At 43.6% G+C, this 24,447-nt stretch overlaps 1 protein-coding gene across 2 annotated transcripts in view; it reads right to left on the bottom strand.

Moving 5' to 3' along the window:
* Positions 1–24,447, bottom strand: part of PRKCZ (protein kinase C zeta) — a 122,408-nt gene that overhangs the window by 19,110 nt on the left and 78,851 nt on the right. The window contains exons 7-13 of one of the 2 annotated variants that reach the window (XM_066636820.1): positions 21,170–21,301; positions 15,462–15,543; positions 8,990–9,042; positions 5,790–5,978; positions 4,108–4,205; positions 990–1,076; positions 147–282 (exon numbers count right to left, since the gene is read on the bottom strand). In XM_066636820.1, the coding sequence (XP_066492917.1) occupies positions 147–282; positions 990–1,076; positions 4,108–4,205; positions 5,790–5,978; positions 8,990–9,042; positions 15,462–15,543; positions 21,170–21,301 (777 nt within the window). The remainder of the gene's footprint in view (positions 1–146; positions 283–989; positions 1,077–4,107; positions 4,206–5,789; positions 5,979–8,989; positions 9,043–15,461; positions 15,544–21,169; positions 21,302–24,447) is intronic. The other variant, XM_066636821.1, reaches the window with a different exon arrangement.

Below are 24,447 nucleotides of genomic sequence, written 5' to 3'. Positions count from 1 at the left end.
AGTGGGGATTAAGTGTGCATATCTGGGTCCAGTTTAACTGAAGGGAGCATATTCTCAAAATCCCCCTAGCATAATCTGATCTGGAGCTTTAAAATGCATACTAGGAAAGCGCGAAACAACATATAAAGCCTAAAGTGCAAACTTACCTTGCACATCCCATAATCTGTTAATTTGATATGACCCTCAGCATCTAGGAGAACATTGTCTAATTTTAAATCTCTGTAGATTATGCCTCTCTCATGCAGGAAGTTTAGGGCAATACAGATTTCAGCAGCATAAAACCTTAAATGAAATGAAAAGGTGATTTCACACTAAGAGCAGTGTAATCAGATGGCAACTGTTGAAACAAAAAGGAATACAGCGTATACCACCCTATGCCCCACCTATCACCCCAAATGAAATCTGGCTATTGAATAAACACACTGGTCTTGCTTCATTCATAGGTTAAAATGCAAGGGGGTTGTAATTAGCAGATCAGTTCATCAAGTACCTACACCACATCCAAAACGGAATGTCACACTCTTTTGTTGACTTTGGAATTTAACAAACATGGTCCCAGATGTGCTCATGGCACCAATGTTGTCACACTCGAAAACAAGGTGTGGCATGGCAAGGGGGCAAGAGAAGTAAATTACCCACAGAAGGCATAAGGGAAAGAACAGATTGCACAGCAGCATGGGCTGAGGGACTGAATTCAGATGCTAGAGTTGGGAGATTCACATTTGATAAATGCTAAGTAAAACTCCTAAGGCAATTCATACATTGCTTAAGTTAGCATGCATGCACTCAAGACTTCAGTGGACCTAATGGCGCAAGGCTGCAACACTATAGGAGTAAGTCCTGTTGAACTCAGTAAGATTTTTTTCTGAGTAGACATGTATAGGATTGCACCATTAAGCAGGCTGTAGATGGCAGCAAAATGAAACAGGAAAACAAAAACCCACCAAACCCCACACAACAGATCCTTTCACCAGCCAGTAAAAATATACCTTGCATGTTCTTCTGGAAGTTTCCTTTGCCGTTGCATATGAAACATGAGGTCTCCCCCATTCACGTACTCTATAACAAGAAACAACCTGAAAGTATAACATGCAAGTTCTGATTATTTGGCTTGAGGAAGTTGCCCACACAAGCCAATCGCCATTAAGCAATTACACAAGAGCTTAGCATCCCCACAACAGCTACTACTAGACTGAAATGTTGCCTCTTTATCTAGCAGCTCCATTTGCAGGACATGGGAGTGGGGGGAGGAGAAGGAATTTATGCAATTTAAACAGGCAGGGAACAAAATGGACTGACATTCCTTCCAGCTGCTGACACTATTTTCTCTCCAGAATGATGCTGCATCAGGGAACAGTAGCAAGAGGCATGCTGGGGGAGAAGTGGCCATTAGCCAGGAGGAGCACAAATGAGGTCCTTCCCCAAGAAACTGTGAACCCCCCAATTCAAGAAGGCAATTTCACCCATGAACCTCCCCTTGCCAATTCTGCCAATTCTTATTCGAAAACGTTCTGCCCAGTCCTTATACAGCATCAGTCACGCAATTATCTGTTCACCAACTTCCAATTTTACTCTGAAGAAACTGATTTTCAGTGGTACTTTCCTTAAACACCAACAGGAAAGGACTCATCTCTGAAGGTAGGATCAAGATTGCTAAGTCTGACTAAGACAGCAGCCACAGCAGGGTCTGGCAGCATCACAATCATCATGGAGAAAGGGCCAAAGAAAGAGACAACTGTGTATTGGATGCAGTTTCAGCAGGTGATATTCGGAAATGAAATGTGAAAAGGAGGTTTCTCAAAGTGAGCAAAATTGTAGCTAGGTGGTGGAACTAATGACAACACAAACAGCTTTGGTTTAAAAAAAGGACGCTACACTTTGGAGAAATTTGGTAGCTGGGAAACTGGGATCCACACGCGTATCAGAGTCAAAGGCATGAAAAGCAAGAAGACAAGCTGAAGAGGCAAGACGGTTGTCTATTTATTCCCAAAGCCAGGAATTACCTCTCTCTCTCTCCAAAATATCAGTGAATGGAGTAATGAAAGTTTTCTAAGTCAATGGTCTGATATATGTTCACCTGTAGTGTGTCATGAAATGAGCAATTGCTAAAGGTTTCTCTTGAAGCACTTCCAGAACCCAAACTAGAGGGGAACGAACGAAGAACTTCAGTACCTAGGTAGCTCCTTCACATGGTAGCTTTATTTTTTAACATTGCCAGTTACCTTGAAGTAATAACCTCTTGGTTCACTTCAGTCACAAGGGAAGGAATATAGCATCCAGGTATAGACACAGACACATCACCCAGTGACATGACTCTGAGTGACACAAAAGTCTTCTCCTTATTGAAGATATACCCTGCATGCCTATATGAACCTAACCTGTGCCATGACTTAGGTGCCTGATATCCCAGTGTGAGGGCTGCATCCATGGCACAAGACCATGGCACGAGACACTGCCATAAGCCTGCTATATGATTAGGTAAAATCTCCCCTACCCTGCCCCGTTCTGGTTTAGTTTCGCTAAAGATAATTGCTGAATGATCTCTTCATGGCTCGTGGTTACTCTAAGCCACCAAGCCTCCACCCCCAAATGCCTTGACAGGGACTGGAGCAGTCTGCAGGTCACAAACTGGCCAAAGAAAGATGATGCATGGACATCTGCTCTACATCTTCAGTACTGAAGACTGATGCAAAGAATTCACTCATCTTCTCCACACATTTTCATACTCGATTTGATCATTAACACTGACTGCAAATTCTTGTTAGGCAAAAGTCACTTGAGGAGGTTATACAAAGGTGCACCGTACTCCACACAGTTAAAGGATGATGAAAGACCTCTTTCCAACAGGCACAAATGCAATGCTTTATACAAGCCCAAAAGTGTAAACAGATTTAAAAACTTCCTGAGCAACACAGCTTTTACTTAGGAAAAGTAAGAAAACTGGAGATGTCAATTTTTCTACCTAACAAGAAATTTTGCTAGCTCGTGTGTTATGAACAGAAGTAATGAAAATCTATAAAAGAAGGTAATTCAGCTGATGCGGAAAAGATCCCATCAGTATGTGAAAGCAGTTAGAAATTTATTAAGTGTGTTCCCCTAAGAGCCCAAACAGTTTCTATCAATCTATGCCCTGCATAAAGATGCTACACTGATGAAAGGATGGAAGACGCCATGAATAAATAAACAGCCTCGCACCAAAGCCAACATGCCTCCTAGAAGAGGAATAACTAACAAGGGTCTTTTAATTGTCCCAATTTATATCCTGTTAGGAGACATGTTAAAGACGCACACTGCATTCTAAAGTCTTCATTTTTATGTCAACAGATGAATCACTGAGCTACAGTTTTTACCACACCAGGAATAGAAAAGCTGGACTTCCCAGGAAGTCTCATTCTGTTCTAATTATGGAGGACCTATGCAAAAGTGGGCAACTCCTCCCCTTTTCTTTGAAGGAAGGGCTACAAAAATGACTTCATGCTTGGTCCCACAGGTGACGGGCCAAGGGTCAAGGTTGAAGACCATGCAAAAGACCAGTCCCAGGTACCCCCAAGTTAAAAGGACCAGGAAGCAGGCACCGAGAAAGATTGTTCCATCAGATCTTGGAGAACTGCTTGCAGGCAGAATAGACAACACTGGTCATGATAAACCAATGATTGGTAGAAAACAGTTTTCTATGTGAATGCAGGAAAAGTCTGATAATCTGGGGTTGTTGGCAGGCTAGATATGGTAGGACTGTGGGAAACAGCAGGTAAATGAACAAAAGGCCAGAAAGGAAAACAATGTTTCAAGACCTGATAAAAGCTCCTCAGTTAAAACCACCTGATGCTTTCTGGCATTAGGTACAGGTTCTTTGTTCAGGACTCTCCTGGCAACAACAGCTCTGCTAAGCCAGCCCTGTGCTGCTCCACCATTCACAGCAGGGCTAACAAGTTTTTTACGGTTGCATGGCCCCAAGCCTCACCATCCTGAGTTCAAACACCACCACAGCACATGAACTTTGCTATAGTCCATTCTGGCAATGCAATTTCAGCACCGGCATGCAAGAACACAACAAATTCCGGCAGGCAGTATCTTAACAGTGCAGAATATAAGGCTTTACTCACTTACCGACTTGTCGTTTGAAAGCAGGAATGTAAACCAACTAGGAACGGGTTACTGGATGCCTGTTCAAACACATGTTTTTCTGTCTGTACCCAATCAATATCCTGAAACAGAGTAATTGGAGAATCACAGTGGCTGCTGTATAGCTGTGGGCACTGCCAAAAGCAAAAACTAGACACCTTGTGTCTATACCATCACTAAAGCATTTTATTTGAAAAAACAAAACAAAAACCCAGATATTCTGATGAGTTCAACAGTCTTCCTGTGTGTATGTGCAAATATGAGAGTTTAAAAAGCACTGGAAGTGGATAGCAGGTAAGTGGTAGAGAGTGGGAGAACATACTTTGAGAAACACTACGGACGCAATCATAAGCCCTTATGTCAGTGCTTTCCAGCACTGGCATAGCGGTGCCAATGGGATGTGTGCTGCATCCTGCAGTTAGGTGTCACTTATGGAGACCTCCTCAAAGCAAGGGAATGTTTGTAAGAGCTGCGTTGCCCTTATGTCAGTACTGGAAAGCACTGACATAAGGGGTTAGGATTGCGCCCTAAACCTTATTTATTTTTTTACAGAATTTATATCCTGCCTTTCTGTCCCAGTAAAGGGCACTCAAGGTAGCTTATAAAAGAAATCATATAAAAACATAAAATATATAAATATGTATAAAAATAAAACTTTTAAAAACAATAAGACACAATAAAACTTGGAACCCAAAATTAAAAATAAATAAATAAAAATAAAAAATAATAAAAAGGCATGCCCCCTTGTGTCAGTATTACAACTGGTTCTGCATTAATGAGTGAAAAATATAACATCAGGGGCTACCAGAAGTAAATATGAATTATTTGGTTCCAGGGCAAACATAATGTTATCCAAGCCCGAGAGGTCAGACAATAGGGCCATATTGTCCCTTACATCTTCATGCACAAATTCTTTCTCCGCCCAACTGCCTAGGTCTGTCTTTACATGCAATTGTTAACTCTAGTGAAAATGAAGCTGAAGATGTTCCTAAACTTTGTTTTACAACCCTGACACCAGATAACTTATGGAGTAAGTTATGGCCCAATTCTATTCAACACAGGAGCAGAGGCCCCAAACTCCTATCACTGGATCCTGGGCTGGATCCAAACAGGCTGGAGGTCTCCTTGGGGGAAGGGAACATTCATCCCATTACCAAGTAAAACCCCAGCCTGCTCAATGAAGCTTCTCAGATCCGTGCCAGCTATTTTGCTGGCGCAGACTCAAGAAGCCCCATGTTCGGCTTCTGAGCCCAACATAAGGGACAGGATTCAGTGGAAGGCACAAAACTTCTTTTACTCCAGTGCTGCTGCCCCAGTCTAATCCCTTCCTCACCCTATGGCAGCTGTTGCACAAGGAAAAATGTGGGAATCTTATTATTGATCTCCCATGTCATGAGAAGTTTGGCTTTGAGATCATCTTGCCTACGTTGCCTGACCAAAATGGCAACAACCATTTATGTCAGACTTTGAGAAGCTTAGAAGTTGTGAGGAAATCAACTGTGAAATCAATTGTGAGGAAATATTTAAGAAATATTTTTCTTAAATAAAGATTGAAGAACTGGGGTTCTAATAGTTTTGTATTTCCCCACCCCCTTTCCCACTATTTAGCACGTTGAGGTAGCACATATCTATGCAATTCCATTTAACTGTTTGATTCAGGCTCTTACCTCATCATCATGGACTAATTCTTTCTTCACTACTTTCATCGCATAAACTTGATCATTCTTTTTTAACCGTACTAAAACAACTTTGGCATAGCTTCCACGTCCAATAACTCTGATTAGATCGAAGTCCTGTAGACCAAGCCCCTGAGAGATTTTAATTCCATCCATTCCATCAATAACTGGCTTGAGATCCTATATAAATAGGCAAGCAGGTAAGACACCAACAAAGCCTTTTGAAGAAGGAGTTAGAAAGGAAGTTGCCCATTTCATGCCATCACCACAAGTCAATTTCCCTTCCCCTGCCACCCCAAAGGAGAAGTTCTTAAAAATTATCCATTTTTTTTCCAGTTTGTGTCTCAAGTGCTAGCTAATTAATCCTTTCTATTATCAGTCTTGCACACAGAGGTCTCATATCTTGTGCATTTAAAGACAGGTTGCTTACTGTCACTCAAATTATTCAACTACACACCTGTGAGACCACGTGCATGGTAGTGCCTTCACAGAGCTGGTCTGTAAACATTCTAAATCTTTAGCCAGGAGACTATGCCAGAACTGCCATTGACTCCTCCCTGACTAAAAAGTGTTTGCCCGAGAGGTGGGGTGCATGATTTCCCACTCAGTCTCCCTCTCTTACTTTTCAATTGTTTTGGCCCACAGCTGGACTAACACTTGCAGTAGGGAAGATGGTCAGGTTAAGTTTTCTAGGTTATGGTCAGGTTGCACAGATAACCATCAAAGATCTCTGAACTGTCCCATTTGCTGTTCCTTTTCTGCCTCTATGAGGTTCTCTCTTACACATATAGTAATAATCCTCCATGCTCCACTGCAATGTTATCTACTGTGAATTTACTTTTATTTCATACTAGGTGCAGCTATGTTCCTTAAGTCAGTTAATCTGGCTAACAGTAACTGTGGTTACCTGCTAGATGTCAGAAAATTGCTACTTAACAAGACTGCATTGATACAGATGGAAAAGTATGGGATCATTTTGTTCTTGTACAGTAGCTTAGAAACTGACCCAAACAAAAGGAACAACCTAGAGTAAAGCTCTCATGTCTGACAACAGTCCAGGAAAATATTAATTTGTCCTACAGTAACACATTGTTCTTGCTCTATATAAGAAAGGCACTTCCTGACAAGGTCTACTTTTCAAATCAAGTGCAGCATCCAGCTTTAAAGCTAACTGTTAACAGGAACCAAGTACAATATTTTTGCATTTTCACAGACTATTTTTGTTTGACCTCATGATACTGTACCTTCAGCCAGCTAAAGACTATACATTTATAGAAGGACTCTTGATCTAGGATTGACTGCTATTAGCAGGAGATTGAACAGAGCTTAAACTAGTCCAGCCAGTAAGTGGTATCAACATACCACATCCTCAGGATACCCTCTCTAAACCGAATAGCCAGGGAAAGGGAGGAAAAGTGGGAACAATTGGAAGTCACAATTACTGAGGCAGGAGCAATGTCTGTCCAGTTACACTTATATCTAACATCATGAACATTCATTTTTTTCCTGGCCACTTTTGCAAAAGGGAATTGATCGTGTCAAATCAGTTAATTATTCTCTGTTTAACTTACATTTCTGCTTGAGGCTTTACAGTGATTGCTTTAGACAAATAATACATCCAGGGAGAAAGCAGGACAGTCTAGTCAACTGCAGAAGCCACTCATGTGTGCAAGACTAGGACTGGCAGGGAGTGCAGCAAGGAAGAGGGAATGGAAAGATGCGACTTTGTACTTATTCAAGATTCTTCTGGCCTCCCTTTGTTCTTTACAAGCAAATTGTTTTGAAAGCCTTAAGGGCCATTTAAAGTATTTCAGGATTTATCAGGATACTGCTTGAGGGACAAAACAGCCTTGGTTTTCCGAGATGCCCTCTATGAAAGAGAAAAGGAACAACTCACAGTAGTCTACATTTATATCCGGGGGGGGGGCACAATAATTGAGTTTACAGCAGTTATTTGCACAACCTCCGATGTCGCAGCTCCTGATGACAGCTAAGCGAACTACATTTCCACACCTCCCAATATGGGATACTTCTGTACAGCAATTCTCATGTCAGAGGATCACTGACTGTCCGACTCTCACATACACAGACATCACACATTGCTGAAGTCTCTTCTCTGCTCACAGTACACCAAGCTATTACAGTTTGTTTAATCTCAGTGCACCAGGTACAGAATAACTGCAACGCCAAAACACAATCAGCAACATTTACTAACTGCATAGGTCAGTGACATTCAGATTGTCAACAGCTGGGCTTGCCTCACACCCCAGACTGTGACATGGGACTTTTAAGAAACCAGCGGGATGGGGAGCAAGCAGCCAGTGGCTTCTCTTCTATACCTGCCAGGCAACAGTCAATACACAGGTGTTGCTACTGTGTCGTTCTGCCCCTTCTTTCCTTCCAGCCCATTTGGAAGGAGAGAATGAACAGTGAGTGGCAGCATGACCTCAATTCTTACAGGGGAAAAAAAGAGGAGGAGGCGGCTAGGGAGAGAGCAGAGAACATGTCGCGGTTAGGGAGAGCAGAAGAGAGACTGAGTTTCGGCAGAGCCATGTCTCAGACAGGATTTAATTCAAACTAGGATTGTAGCTACTGCTGAAACCTTGCAGACCTCAAGCACAAAAGAGAACTTCAGTAATCCACTTGAGTGACCCACTACCCACTTCTGGGATCTGTCTGTTCAGACCTTTGGTATAGGCAATTTTGGAGGAGAGAAGGGAAACTGTGCACTGTCATTTTTTGTCCTTGAGAATGCATTAGTGCATATGAACCCAAGAGTCAAACTTCACACGCTCCCCTACTCAGAGATTTAACATCTAGAGAACCAACATCTCCTCAAAAAGCAAAATCAAGATAGTGCTTTACCAGGGAGAGGGCATGTCTCTTGTAGTTACAGCAGTAATTTAATCAATGGTAGGATGGTTTGTATTTAGGGAGCCTTGGGTATATGTCTTCTATCACCCACTAGGAAAAAAGACACTCAAGCAATGCTAATTCAGGAGAACCAATTAAGTCTACCCTGTTTGATGAACCTGCTACAGACAAAGTGAAAGGTTAATTGCTCAAATATTGAGAATGAAGAGTCCATATATCATAACAGGAGGGAGATAAGGAAAAGCAATGTGAGCATAATAATCTGAAGAAAAACTTGTTAAAAATTAATTAGTTTAGGAAAAAACTAAAAAGCCTACCTCAGAATCATCTTTAATATTGTCGTGCTTCCGAGCTGAAGGAATATAAGATACTGCAGGGCAAAAACAGACAAAGCAGAACCAAAAAAGCAATCAGTTCTTTTGCTGCAATTTTGTTTTTTCTCTTTTTTTAGAAATTATCACCACCAGCTCATTCATATGATCCATAATAGACTATGCCCAACGCAACTCTGAATACACAACATTGCAAAAAACATAACAAATAATTCCTATCAATAATAAGAACATAAGAACATAAGAACAGCCCCACTGGATCAGGCCATAGGCCCATCTAGTCCAGCTTCCTGTATCTCACAGCGGCCCACCAAATGCCCCAGGGAGCACACCAGATAACAAGAGACCTCATCCTGGTGCCCTCCCCTACATCTGGCATTCTGACTTAACCCATTCCTAAAATCAGGAGATTGCGCATACACATCATGGCTTGTACCCCATAATGGATTTTTCCTCCAGAAACTCGTCCAATCCCCTTTTAAAGGCGTCTAGGCTAGACGCCAGCACCACATCCTGTGGCAAGGAGTTCCACAGACCGACCACACGGTGAGTAAAGAAATATTTTCTTTTGTCTGTCCTAACCCGCCCAACACTCAATTTTAGTGGATGTCCCCTGGTTCTGGTATTATGTGAGAGTGTAAAGAGCATCTCCCTATCCACTCTGTCCATCCCCTGCATAATTTTGTATGTCTCAATCATGTCCCCCCTCAAGCGTCTCTTTTCTAGGCTGAAGAGGCCCAAACGCCGTAGCCTTTCCTCATAAGGAAGGTGCCCCAGCCCCGTAATCAGCTTAGTCGCTCTCTTTTGCACCTTTTCCATTTCCACTATGTCTTTTTTGAGATGCGGCGACCAGAACTGGACACAATACTCCAGGTGTGGCCTTACCATCGATTTGTACAACGGCATTATAATACTAACCGTTTTGTTCTCAATACCCTTCCTAATGATCCCAAGCATAGAATTGGCCTTCTTCACTGCTGCCGCACATTGGGTCGACACTTTCATCGACCTGTCCACCACCACCCCAAGATCTCTCTCCTGATCTGTCACAGACAGCTCAGAACCCATCAGCCTATATGTGAAGTTTTGATTTTTTGCCCCAATGTGCATGACTTTACACTTACTGACATTGAAGCGCATCTGCCATTTTGCTGCCCATTCTGCCAGTCTGGAGAGATCCTTCTGGAGCTCCTCACAATCACTTCTGGTCTTTACCACTCCGAAAAGTTTGGTGTCATCTGCAAACTTAGCCACTTCACTGCTCAACCCTGTCTCCAGGTCATTTATGAAGAGGTTGAAAAGCACCGGTCCCAGGACAGATCCTTGGGGCACACCGCTTTTCACCTCTCTCCATTGTGAAAATTGCCCATTGACACCCACTCTCTGCTTCCTGGCCTCCAACCAGTTCTCAATCCAGGAGAGGACCTGTCCTCTAATTCCCTGACTGTGGAGTTTTTTCAGTAACCTTTGGTGAGGGACCGTGTCAAACGCCTTCTGAAAGTCCAGATATATAATGTCCACGGGTTCTCCCGCATCCACATGCCTGTTGACCTTTTCAAAGAATTCTATAAGGTTTGTGAGGCAAGACTTACCCTTACAGAAGCCATGCTGACTCTCCCTCAGCAAGGCCTGTTCGTCTATGTGTTTTGAGATCCTATCTTTGATGAGGCATTCCACCATCTTACCCGGTATAGATGTTAGGCTGACCGGCCTATAGTTTCCCGGGTCCCCCCTCTTTCCCTTTTTAAAAATAGGCGTGACATTTGCTATCCTCCAATCTTCTGGCACTGTGGCCGTTTTGAGGGACAAGTTGCATACCTTAGTCAAGAGATCTGCAACTTCATTCTTCAATTCCTTAATAACCCTTGGGTGGATGCCATCAGGGCCCGGTGACTTATTGATCTTTAATTTATCAATGAGGTCTGAAACATCTTCTCTTTTAACCTCTATCTGACTTAACTCCTCGGTTAGAAGGGGCCGTTCGGGCAGCGGTATCTGCCCGAGGTCTTCTGCCGTGAAGACAGATGCAAAGAACTCATTTAATTTCTCTGCCATCTCTAAGTCTCCTTTTATCTCCCCTTTCCCTCCCTCACCATCCAGAGGGCCAACCGCTTCTCTGGCGGGTTTCCTGCTTCTAACATATTTGAAGAAGCTTTTATTATTCCCCTTAATGTTGCTGGCCATGCGTTCCTCATAGTCTCGCTTGGCCTCCCCTATCACCTTCTTACATTTCTTTTGCCACAGTTTATGTTCCTTTTTATTCTCTTCATTAGGGCAAGACTTCCATTTACGGAAGGAAGCTTCCTTGCCCTTCACAGCCTCTCTAACTTGGCTGGTTAGCCATGCGGGCACTCTCCTGGATTTAGTGGAACCCTTCTTTCTTTGCGGTATACACCTCTGCTGGGCCTCTATTACTGTTGTTTTAAGCAGCCTCCATGCACTCTGGAGAGACTGGAATCTTTTTACCCTCCCTTTCAGCCTCCTTCTAACCAGCCTCCTCATTTGAGGGAAGTCCGCCCGTCGGAAGTCAAGGGTTTTTGTTAGAGATTTGCCTGGTATTCCTCCCCCAACGTGCACGTCAAAACGGATCGCAGCATGATCACTGTTCCCCAATGGCTCAGTAACGTTTACATCTCTAACCAGGTCCTGCGTACCGCACAAAATTAAATCCAGAGTCACCTGTCCTCTGGTGGGCTCCGTGACTAGCTGATCTAAGCCACAGTCATTTAGCACGTCAAGAAATCCGGTTTCCTTATCGTGACCAGAACACAAATTGACCCAGTCAATATGAGGATAATTGAAGTCCCCCATGATTACAACCCTGTCCTTCCTTGTCACCTCCCTGATCTGTTTCCTCATTTCAAGGTCCCCATCAGATTTCTGGTCTGGAGGACGATAGCACACCCCCAGTATTACATCGCTGCTCAAGCCTGGTAATTTAACCCACAGAGATTCTACGGTGGAGTCGGACCCACCTTCAATCTCTACTTTGCTGGATTCTATCCCTTCCTTAACATAAAGGGCCACCCCACCTCCAACACGCCCCTGCCTGTCCCTCCTGTAGAGTTTATAGCCCGGGATTGCGGTATCCCACTGATTCTCCGCATTCCACCAGGTTTCCGTTATGCCCACTATGTCAATATTTTCCCTTGTCACCAGACATTCTAGTTCTCCCACCTTTGCTCGTAGACTTCGGGCATTCGCATAAAAGCAATTATACACGGAATGCCCCAGGATGGGCTGCTTATTCGCTCCTTTGTCCCCGCATCCTCTCATTGTGCCAAACTGTCTATCACATCCCATCTCCCTACCTTTCCCAATTTCTTCTCCTACCCTGCCTTTGTCTTGTTGTTCTCTAACCTCCCCATCCTCATCCCATAGGGATGAGGAGTCCCGAACCGGATGCCCCTCGGCTCCTGTCGGCCTTCCCCCAGGGATCAGTTTAAAAGCTGCTCTGCCACCTTTTTAATGTTATGTGCCAGCAGTCTGGTTCCATTCTGGTTCAAATGGAGCCCGTCCCTCTTGTACAGGCCCCGCTTGTCCCAAAACGTTCCCCAGTGCCTAACGAATCTAAACCCCTCCTCCCTACACCACCGTCTCATCCACGCATTGAGACCCCTGATCTCCGCCTGCCTAGCTGGCCCTGCGCGTGGAACAGGTAGCACTTCAGAGAACGCTACCTTTGAGGTCCTGGCTTTCAGCTTCCTGCCTAAAAGTCTAAATTTGGCCTCCAGGACCTCCCAGCTACACTTGCCCACGTCGTTGGTGCCGACATGCACCACAGCCGCTACCTCTCCCCCAGCACTGTCTACCAGCCTGTCTAGACGAGAAGTGATGTCCGCAACCTTCGCACCAGGCAGGCAAGTCACCATGCGGTCCTCACATCCGTCGCAAACCCCCCTCTCTATGTTTCTAATAATCGAATCCCCCACTACAAGAAGCCCCCGACCCCCCTCCCGCCGAGGAGTATCCCGAGTGCGCTCGGATACGGGCCCATCCCCTGGAGAAGGGATCCCCCCTAGGGGATTGTTTCCCTCCTCTCCAGGATGACGTCCTCCAGTCCCGAGACTTCCCACCCGGGCAGCCGAGGAGCTGCACGCCTGAGGTTGGGACGAAGCCTGATCGTCCCCAGAAGTCTCCCCACGGTCCTCCTCTGGCTGCCTGCGCTTCTCCAGGTCGGCCACCAAGGCTTCAAGGGAGCGGACGCGTTCCCTGAGATCCTGGAGCTCCTTGCACCGAGGACACACCCATGACTTATGCCCCAGAGGCATATAATCATACATGTGGCACTCGATGCAGAACACTGGATAGCCCCCCCTCTGCTGCTGGCTGTCTGACTGCATAGCTTTTTTGTTGTTGTTGTTGTTGTTGTTTTATTTAGGGGTCCTTTTAAAAACCGTACACTGGATAGCAGCCCTTTTCTCTAGGGAAGAGGAAGGGCAGTGTATGGGGCCCTGGCCTCCTCGCCCTGCTGCTGAACTCGCCCAGATGCTAAACTCTTGTGCCTTACCTGGCACTTAGTTCCCAGAGGCACTGGGAACTAAGTATATCAAACACTTTCCCAAACCAATTAATCACAAGCAAGAGCATAAAGCAAAAGCAGCCCTAGAGACAGTGTGCTGTTTTGGCTTGTACCACAGAAGGCAAGAAGCCCTAGTTCTGTGCAACTAGTTCTGCACTGCCAAACCGGGTGTGTGTATGTGTGTGTGTGTTCCATTGCTTGAACAGCAACATGGCATTCCAGGAGCTTCAGAACCCATTCTGGAGTCTGGCGAGTGTGCACATAGACACAAGCTATTCAAAGCCCCCCTAAGCGAGTCTACTGTTTGTGAAGAACGATACAATATTTTCTAAAGTGCATGCAGAGCATGTGCTCTGTCACTTAAGCTTCAAGGCTTGTGGGCTCAAAGGAGTCAACAATAAAGGCTGCTCATTAAGGAAGTTAAAACCTTAAGATCACTAAACACAATACTAAAACTGTAAAAGAACACACACACACAACGTCTGCATATCAATACAGCAGCAATCGGGGTCCTTTTAAAATTGCATTATAATATCATAATGTTTTATACTGAAGCTCTTCCTGAAGTACACACATGCCTCTTAAACCGTGCGTATCTTTCTAAACAGTTATAGTTAGTGCAATTTTTCTACTGTGTTCTTTAAGCCACATAAAATTTTTAATACAAAAATACTGTCTTATTCTCCATTTTTATTATTGATAAGTACTCATTTTTCTATTTGTTACTTTCCTATATTTAGGTAGAGATTTAATAAAATGCTCTCTCTTTTGCTATAACCCTATGCCCTTTTTTGGGGGGGGGGGAACACTGTCCTTTTGAAAAACAGTTTCTCTGATTGGCTTAGAAGGTCTGCTTGCACAAGTATGTTTTATCTTTTCCTGAAGGCAAAGGAAAAAGATAAAGCACACTTGCTTTAGAAAGAGGGACAGACACTCACCTACGTTTTCCAGTAGTAACAAAGAAGCTGCTTTTTGTCAGGACTCTTGGAACATATTCTAGCCTTGTACTGTCTACTCTGACTGGCAGATCTCCAGACAGAATCTGGTTAACCAGAAAATGATCTAGGGATGCAGGGGCAGAGTCACAGGTGGAGATGAATCCAGCCCTGTAGAGCTGCTATGCAAGTTGTGGCAGCCAAGAACTAGAGAAAGTAGAGTCATGTGATTCTATATTCTTAAATCTGCAAGCAAATTTACATAAAGAGCTATGAAATTACAAAATCATGGTGCAATGACCGTTTTTAGTTCTAGGCTGCCACAACTTCTAGGGCAGTCAGTCAAAATGGACTTTGCTCCAGCAGGCCCTGCAATTTAATGCAGAGCTGCCCTCCCTCCCAAAAAAAACCATCCAATTGGCTGATGGGGAAGGTGTGGCTGGAAGGAGAAAATGCTCTTGGGAGTTGAAACTCACACAGGCACTTCCTCCCTCCCGTTCGCCCAGCCTCTTCCTTCTCACTGGCCAATCAAGCTGACTGGGACAAAGCCAGTGATTGAAGCAGGTCACCACCTCTTCCATTCTCCAAAGGTGAAAGGGGAGGTGATGGGCAGACTTGCCAGCCACTAATCAGGTAAACTAAGAAGGAGATGGTGGGAGGGGAGAATTACATTTGCACACAGGGGATTGGACGTGCACCCTGGTCAAGCACAATGTGGCATCTACTCTATGGAGTGGGTCTGCATGCAAAGCAAGTGTTCAGCCACTTAAGCTATAGCCCCTCTCTGGCAAATTGTTCCATAGCTTTGGGGGCAACCTCAGTAAAAGCCCCATTTCTTCCCACAGATTTAACTGCTTTTTATGCTGTAGAACCACTGGCAGTGCACAACTGGAGACCTAGATAGATTTCTGGGTATACCTTAGGAATACCACACTTGATCTGTGCATCACATCAAGGTAAGGCTTGAACTAAACCGTTCTGATGAAAAAGGAACACTTACTTCCATCGTTCTCTTCTGTGGGGATATCAACTTCATCATTCTTATCGTCTAATTGAGGTTCCTGGGAAGGCATCACAGAATCCTGTAAGAATATATATTACTAAAAAACTCATATTCAGCTCTATCACTAATGAGGAGTTTATATAACTTCACCATGGTCCCCAAAGACTTAACAGATTTTAGTCTTTTTACTGAGATGTGCCTCGCCAGCTAACTAGAATATAATCAGACTTATTGGCCGTCTGCACAGAGCAACGTAAACAAGGGTTATGCTTATGAATTCCCTTTTGAATGTAAAGCCAGCATATTTTGTTTCATTCGAAATGCAAGCTCAAGCGGAATCAAAGACTTCAAAGGTTGTTTCATGAGAGATGGCAGTAACTGCATGCGGCAGTAGGGGGACATATAAGAGAGGAAGTGGAAAGAGTTCAAGAGGGACCTGATTGCATCCAACAAATCTATCAGGGCAGGAACGAGCAGCAAATACTGCTTTTTTGAAGGTCATATTTCACCTATACATATCAATTGCATTGACTACTCATTTGCTTTTGGGCTCAATTCAAAAGACTGACAACAGCCACACATCCTGGAATTACCTTGAAAGCCACCTAGTTCAGCATAAACCCGCCCAGCCCTTATACTGGCCTCAGTGGTCCTGCTTTCTGGTCCATCTCCATCAGAAATATGCTTCATGAGTACTAGAGGCAGAGTGTTTTCAATGGCAGACTCTCATTTGTAGAATGTCTCCTTCTTTGGCTATTTTCAATGGACAGTTGAAGAGTTTTTCTGTTTGTCTGGCTGTTGGATTGTAATCTTACTAGTGAAACCTCTGTTGCTAGACTGTTCTTAATATTGTGTCTTACTGGTGCTTATCTTTGGCACAGCACTGTGAGCTACCTTGTGCTGGTTTTTAACTGGAAAAGGCAGGATTCAAAACATTACCAATAATAAAACCAACTCCCAATTTATCTGGGTGTCACCTCAAGTAAAAACTTCAATGACGTTGAAAGAGGCTCTGGTTCAATGGCACCTTTCCGGAAAAACAATGCAGCTATTTTGTCTATGTCTAGTACAGGGTGGACAACCTGGAACGTGTCTGAAAGTGGATGATACATAAATCTATGTAATTAGTCTGTGGATCTCCTTGCCACAGGAAGTAGTGATGGCACCTTGCCTAGATGCCTTTAAGAGGGGATTTGACACATTTCTGGAGGAAAAGTTCATTATGCGTTACAAGTCATAGTAGGCATGTGCAAGCTCTTGGTTTTAGAGGTTGCCTCTGATTGCCAGATGCAGGGGAGGGCAAAAGGGCACAGGTTGTTTCTGTTGTCTTGTGTGCTCCCTGGGGCATTTGGTGGGCCACTGTGAGATACAGGAAGCTGAAATAGATGGGCCTTTGGCCTGATCGAGCGGGGCTCTTCTTATGTTCTTATCTATGCTATGACACATCCAACCAATGGGTAATCATAGAATTGGTTGTGACAGAATCCCTATACATCTACAAAAGTCCTTAGATGTTCTCTAAGTCAATGAGAGAGCATGCTGATGTTCATGGCATTCACATAAATTACAAGTGTAAAGTACCAATGTCAATGCTGTGGACATTGACAGATGGTGCCAGTTTCACCAGGTTGATATTGTGAACATTGGAAACTGGTGGTGGTGGTATGTCAAATGTTAGAATCGTAGCCTTTGTGGAGGATGCAGAGGAAAAAAAAGTCAAAGTCTCCGTTTGCCAGCCTAGAGTTCTTTGATACCTGCTTGTTCATGGATGAAAAAGGATTGCAAATCTGGAAGAAATGAAAAGCATCTATGATATGCCCTGTCAAAGTAGGTACTATAATGTAAAAAAAAAAAAAAGCTGACCTTGTCTCTGTTAAAGCTTTATTTTTGATTATGATGAAGCAAGTATGAATGTCTTGACAGTCATTTGGGTCCTCTTCAGATGTTCCAGCAAACAGCTGGTGGTGAAACTGAACAAGTCTTCTAACAGCACATCTCTGATACGCCTCTTAGCATCTAGGGCAACAGAGGCTGAATGTATCGATACACGTGACCTGTGAGTTATGGACTCAACCAGTGACTTAGAGGTACCCTCTACAAAAGGTTTCGCAACATTAATCTGTTGCTTCATCACTTTAGATGCCCGAGATTGGAATGTGATGAATTTACAAACATACTCTTAGTCTGTTCTAAAATAGAGATGCTGTTTCCCAAAGTGTATACTGATGCTTCACCATGCAAGGGAGGAAGTCAGCACTGATGGGAGACTAAGTAACTCTGTCATCACCATCCGTATTGAACAGAACATTGCTGTCCAAGTTGGTGGAATTATTGTTGTTGATACCGCATGTGGCAGAACATGTGGCTGGCTCAAGCCAAGTGTCAATGATGAGGTGAAGGGGAGTGTAGATACTACTAATATCTTGAAATCAAATCCCAATCAGTTATAACAGAAGGCTATGGTACAACCATCAGCCCAGAAATCTATAGGCCCAGTGATAAAACAGACTCCGACTTCGAGACTGGTCATATTCCCAGCTCAACAACATTAGCTTGCAACCTCTAGGAGAAAATGAGTGTCACAACATTGACAATATTTCCCTCTTAGCCAATCCAGGAGAGAAGCTGAGCAATCGCATCTTCAGAATCATCACAATGGAGAGTGAGATCGTTTCAAGTGTGAGTCACTGATGAGGACAACCTCCAAGACTGATGCCTTTGTCAGTGTCTACGTGTAAGCCACACATGAGGAAAGTGCTGAAGTTGGTGCCTCTGAACGCTTTTCCGCAGACTTCGCTTCTGAATCATGTTTCATCTTTTTAAGGGAACTGATGGCACCAGCTGCTACCAAAAATGGGACATGGCATTTGCCATGTCCCTTCTGGGCATTGTTTCAATTCCAACAGCTCTCTAAAGCGAGCCTGTGCACCGCCTGACTCTCTTACTTCATGAAAGCCACAGACAGTCATGAAAGTAGCAGGGTTTCTGGAGGCACCAAAATCATACAGTAGTAGCAGAAGCGACGGCACCGACGTGAAGCAAGCTGCCTCTTCTTCCTAATCTGCCTGAAAAACCTTTTATGGTGGATGAAGGCATCCACAACGTGGTTCTCTTCAGAACAGAGGAGTCAAGTGTCAGGGCCATCAGTGAAGAGAGGTTCTGACCCACAGAAGCAACACACTTTAAAGAGGATCCCTGTTCCCAACATGCCAAGGCAGAGCTAACTAACCTAACTGCTTAAAAATACATATTTTTTTGTAAAAACTAATAAAGCATAAAGACAAAAACTAAGATAAGACTCTTAAAACATTTTAAGAGAAAACAGGCTAAGGGAAGTATTCTTCAAGATGCCCTTTTAGCAGTGGTTCATAAGGATTGGAGGGACCAGGTGTTCTTTCCAGGCCCAAGGCACAAAGTCTGCATAGAGCTCCCCTCCTGCCCCACTCAAAAGCAGATGCAGAATGCTCAGAGCAGCCCTGGAAGCTTCTGAGATCCACTCTGTGCATCTGCAGAATTCCTCTACGTATGTTTGCACAGAGATCCCAAAGAAGAATCTGAAGAAGATCCGAGAGTTGAACTTGCCTGTGGTATATAAGAATTATAATTGCCTACTGCTATAGATAGTCTTGCACAGCCATCAGAAACCATTTTAAAGGAATAAAATGCAGATGCAGCAATATTTCAACCCTTTAAAAGCTTCACTCATTCTAAAAGAGAAAATATTTCATAAACAGCTTTTTTCAGCATTTCCCCAAAATTCCAAAATATGAAGAAAAACAGTCTGCCCCCCCCCCCATCTTTTTGGGTGTTCACATCTCTAGTTAAGAGAATGAAGTTTCCATGTTAAGGGTATACAAGCTGTCACAGAGAAATATTGCCTTTTCTCTAGCTCTTAGCTCCCTACCTTTGGCCACGGAAACTCCTCTTATTTCCCCTTTAACTTTCTTTAGGAACGTGACCTGGTAGGTTGGACTGTACTAAAAGCTGATGGAGGAGAGATTAAACAAAGCTACAGACAGAAGTCTTTGAAAGTTAACACCAACAACTGTACTGCATCGCTTGGGGGTTAAGAATAAAATAGAAAGCTGGAACTAATTTAAAGTGGAAGGGAAATGATGAAGGAACAGGTTATAAACAAAACTCCACTAATAAGCAAAGTGTCTCTTATCTAGAAGCAAATACTATAATCATGGCATCCATTGCATGGTTTGTTTCAAATTTACAAATCTACATCAGATTAGAATTTATATACGTAGATAGTTTCCCACATGGATTAGCAAGCAGATTAATAAGACTCTGGCAGAAACCAGATACTCTAAAAGGTGCAGATGAATACCTATGTATTTTATATAATGCACTGTTAACCTAAGACACAATAGCACCAGGGATGACTTATGCAGCAGCCTCACTGAAATTTGTGTGTCTTTCAGAAGAGTGTAGCTACAAATTAAGGGTAAGGCAAGCTCCTTTTCTAAAGAGCTTAATGTCTCAGATCAAAACAAGAAACTAAGTCAACCTCAGTGGAAAGGATTGGGAGAGATTACTAAATAGAAGAACAAGATAAGTGTCACATAACATATGCCTGTGTTTGTGTGTGATAGAGAGGTGAGAGTAAACCTTAAGTTCATGGGCCAACCTTGTCTCTCATGCTATTCTCCTAAGCCCAATGACTTACAAATTTTCTCAATTACATTCCAATGGCTACCTTCTCTCTTATTCCTGTAGGTTAAACGGCAGAGCCCGCATTCTACAGGCCTGTGAAATGCTACATAACTGCTCACAAACTAGTGCTGTCTAGTAGGGAGGAAGCTCCAGTGTGTGCCAGTTTTAGGATACATCGGAGACACTGTCCCTCGAGCAACAGAGGTTTCTGGTTGAATGAGAAATCAATAAGACATGCGGGTGAAGATATCCTGCAATGCGAGGATAGGCAACTGCTTTTGCTAATTGCTTCACAAAATCCACTCAGGGTGGTCATATGTTGGGCTGACTATGAATGGAGTTTATGAAACTTGAAAATTACCATGCTAGAGCATAAAAGAAAGCCAAGAAGGAAAGAAATCCTAAGTTCCAGAATAAGCAGAACGGCAAAACGTAACTGCAGAGAGGTTTTCTTGGGTAACTGAATAGTACTGAAAGGTCTGACAAAAAGAGGGCTGTTTCAACTGAACATCCAAATGTCTTTGTGATTATTTCAAAATGAATGCACAAATTAGATTAAGAATAATATTTGGAATTTGTATACTGCTTTTTGAATGTGTAAAGCACTTTCAACATGTATAATCTTGACACTGTGTTTACAACGACCCTGTAAGAAATGATCTTCCCCATACTGAAACTGGAAGGAATACTGGCAGGGGTCATCTGCCAGCAAGGTGACTTGCCTAAGGTCATCTGGTAAGTTGGCAGCAAGATTCAAACCAGCCAAGTCCCAATTCATGGCTCAGTCTTCAGCCATAAAGCGATACCAGTTCTCTTTCAGGCTAGCTGTCATCAAGGCCTGAGATCAAGGCCCTAATTCAGTTCATCACAAGTTACTTACCACCTCTTCTCTCACCCCTGACAAACAGAATGGGAGGAAAAATGCTACGAGCTTTTTATTTTAAAGCTTTAACTGCGCAACACCACCATCTTTGTAAACAAAATGAAAAGTAGTACAAAAAAGTCAAACCCACTGAAGCTTCACACACAAACTAGTGACATACCATATGCCTTTTGCAGGTTAGTGGGACAAGGATGTGACAGCGTTTATGGACCAGCAACTTGCAGTTGATACACTTGTAGCCTTGCCTTCCGAGACCCCATATCCTTTCACTGCATTGGCCACAGTATGCTCTCTAAAAGAAGGCAAAGAATGCATCAGCGTTCAGAGAGACGGAGCAAGAATTTAAACACGTTTTGCAAAATGAAAAATGTTTGTTTTTTAAAAGAACAAATTGACTAATGAAGGACATACTTCCAAGCTTCTACAGGAATAATACATGTTCACTCATACATCCCTCTTTAATTGGTTTAAAAGTTTTTGTGGACAAGATTTTTCCCATTTAGCCCAGAATCTAAGAGAACTACAAACCTAATGGTGTACTCTGACATTATATTTAGCCATTCAACCATGCCTAGATTTACATAGGTATAAGCCTGGGTTCCAAGGACAGTCTCCCATCCAGACACCAGTCAGCCCCAGACCTGCTTAGCTTCCACAAGGCCACGCACATCTTCAGATCAAACCACGGAACAAATCATTTTGTGTGCCCCAAACCAGACAGAAGAAGTGCATCATTCATTTCCACTTTCTGAATAGGGCCTCCAAGCTCAAAACAGTACCCTTCTCCGAGGCATCATTTCCTGAGAAATACGGCCCACCCTTCCTATTCGCCCTTGGAGGGTCGCGGCTATTTGCATACATCTTTTTCCTAATAGGGCAAATAGCAAGTTACCCAAAGGAAGCAGATTTTCACCAGTGAAAATAGTAAGAGTCCCACTCCCCAGAAATGGTCCCAATTCAGATAAGCCCCCCTATACATAGAGCCCTGATTTTAAAATGAAAGACATGAGTTTTGGGTTTGTGTCTTCTGCATAGATGCCCTCCCCAACAGAACAGCAAATAATTTTTGAAGTGGGCGGGGGGGGGCAGAGAAGGGAGAAAGAAGTTCAAAAACAAAAATTGGCCTCACTCAACATAAGAACAGCCCCAGTGGATCAGGCCATAGGCCCATCTAGTCCAGCTTCCTGTATCTCACAGCGGCCCACCAAATGCCCCAGGGAGCACACCAGATAACAAGAAGACCTGCAAGGCTTCCTGGGAATTGTAGTTAAGAACAGCCCCACTGGATCAGGCCATAGGCCCAGCTAGTCCAGCTTCCTGTATCTCACAGCGGCCCACCAAATGCCCCAAGGAGCACACCAGATAACAAGAGACCTGCATCCTGGTGCCCTCCCTTGCATCTGGCATTCTGACATAGCCCATTTCTAAAATCAGGAGGTTGCGCATACACATCATGGCTTGTAACCCATAATGGATTTCTCCTCCAGAAACTTGTCCAATCCCCTTTTAAAGGCATCCAGGCCAGTCACCATCACCACATCCTGTGGCGAGGAGTTCCACACACCAACCACACGCTGAGTACAGAAATATTTTCTTTTGTCTGTTCTAACTCTCCCAACACTCAATTTTAGCGGATGTCCCCTGGTTCTGGTGTTATGTGAGAGTGTCTAGAGCATCTCCCTATCCACTCTGTCCATCCCCTGCATAATTTTGTATGTCTCAATCATGTCCCCCCTCAGGTGCCTCTTTTCTAGGCTGAAGAGGCCCAAACGCCGTAGCCTTTCCTCATAAGAAAGGTGCCCCAGCCCAGTAATCATCTTAGTCGCTCTCTTTTGCACCTTTTCCATTTCCACTTTGTCTTTTTTTGAGATGCGGCGACCAGAACTTGACACAATACTCCAGGTGTGGCCTTACCATAGATTTGTACAATGGCATTATAATATTAGCCGTTTTGTTCTCAATACCTTTGCTAATGATCCCAAGCATAGAATTGGCCTTCTTCACTGCCACCGCACATTGAGTCGACACTTTCATCGACCTGTCCACCACCTCCCCTAGATCTCTCTCCTGATCTGTCACAGACAGCTCAAAACCCATCAGCCTATATGTGAAGTTTTGATTTTTTGCCCCAATGTGCATGACCTTACTAACACTGAAGCGCATGAGTTTGAAGCCCCCTTCAAGTTTAAGACATACCACACTGAAGGGGAACATGCAAGTGTTTGAGGAATAGAAGACCTGAACCGCCCTGGGTCCATGTGGGATCCTGACTAAGAATTTGATAAGTCAGTGGCTTAACAAAGCGGAGTTCACTCCCTCTGAATTCAGGTGTGGCCTTACCATAGATTTATACAATGGATTTGTACAACAAATACAATAGATTTGTACCATAGATTTGTACAATTGTTGTACAACAATTTGTACAACATAAAAAACAAAAAAATCTACCTAGGCTGCATAAGCACTTGGGCACAACTAAGCTGCTTTTTATAGCCTAGCCACTGTCTTCAGTTTCAGTGAACCAACGTAGTGAACGCAGTTGTAAAATTCATAGCGCCAGCCAATAGGAAAAACAGGAGACAGACCTACATCTTTCAGTACCCTACTAATAGTCTGCATGCAAGCATCACAGTTGTTAACCTACCCCCATTACAGTAAGCGGCATGTTGCTGTTATGTCTGAGCGTGCATACACAGGCATTCTTTTCCTCTGCTAAACACACAGAGACAAGACACAATGGAAATTGCATTAGCAGAAGAAATTTAGGCTAGGAGTGATTGAGGGGTTACTCAAAAGGCAAGGAGGGCAGCTTCCTATCACAAAGGAATGAGAGGTTCGCTCTTAGCACAGAATAAAAGCACTGCAGGGAACCGTAGTAGTCTAGAGACTCTTTGCTCAAAGGCAACATTTTTTTCAGGTCAATGGAACAAGCAAATATCTTCCTGTTGTTGGGTAGCAAGATGCTCAAAGCAAAAGTGCGTCTGTACAGATGATAGCTGAAGGAGAGTGTGCATTAGCTTTGACAAGATGCCAAGAAGACTCCACCCCCATCCTCACCCCACAAATCTGATCCCTCCTTTTTTTATGCTCCTAGATGCATAATTTCACCTTGGCTTTATTCACATGATTAAAAACTAAAAGACAAACACAACCAAAAATAAAGTCCTTAGGGGTACCTGAAGGGCACTATGAGTGAATATCAGAACAGCTTTTTACATTCAACTTTAACGGAAAGCTGAAGTGAAAGTTCACCACCCAAAGTCACATCAACCCAAACTGAGACTCAAAAGAGAACAACCCACATTTGGATTTTGCTGCATATCACATACAGCACTGCTGACTTTACAGGGCACCTTCTTAAAGCAGGAGACAACAAAAGGGGAAGCTAGATTTGGGTTTTATGTTAATAAATAACCTCTAACAAATCCTCCTAGATTT

Source organism: Tiliqua scincoides, chromosome 9, assembly GCF_035046505.1.
Source record: "Tiliqua scincoides isolate rTilSci1 chromosome 9, rTilSci1.hap2, whole genome shotgun sequence".
Taxonomy (NCBI): Eukaryota; Metazoa; Chordata; class Lepidosauria; order Squamata; family Scincidae; genus Tiliqua; species Tiliqua scincoides.
The sequence above is the reverse complement of the archived record's forward strand: the minus strand, read 5'-3'. Positions and strand labels throughout refer to the sequence as shown.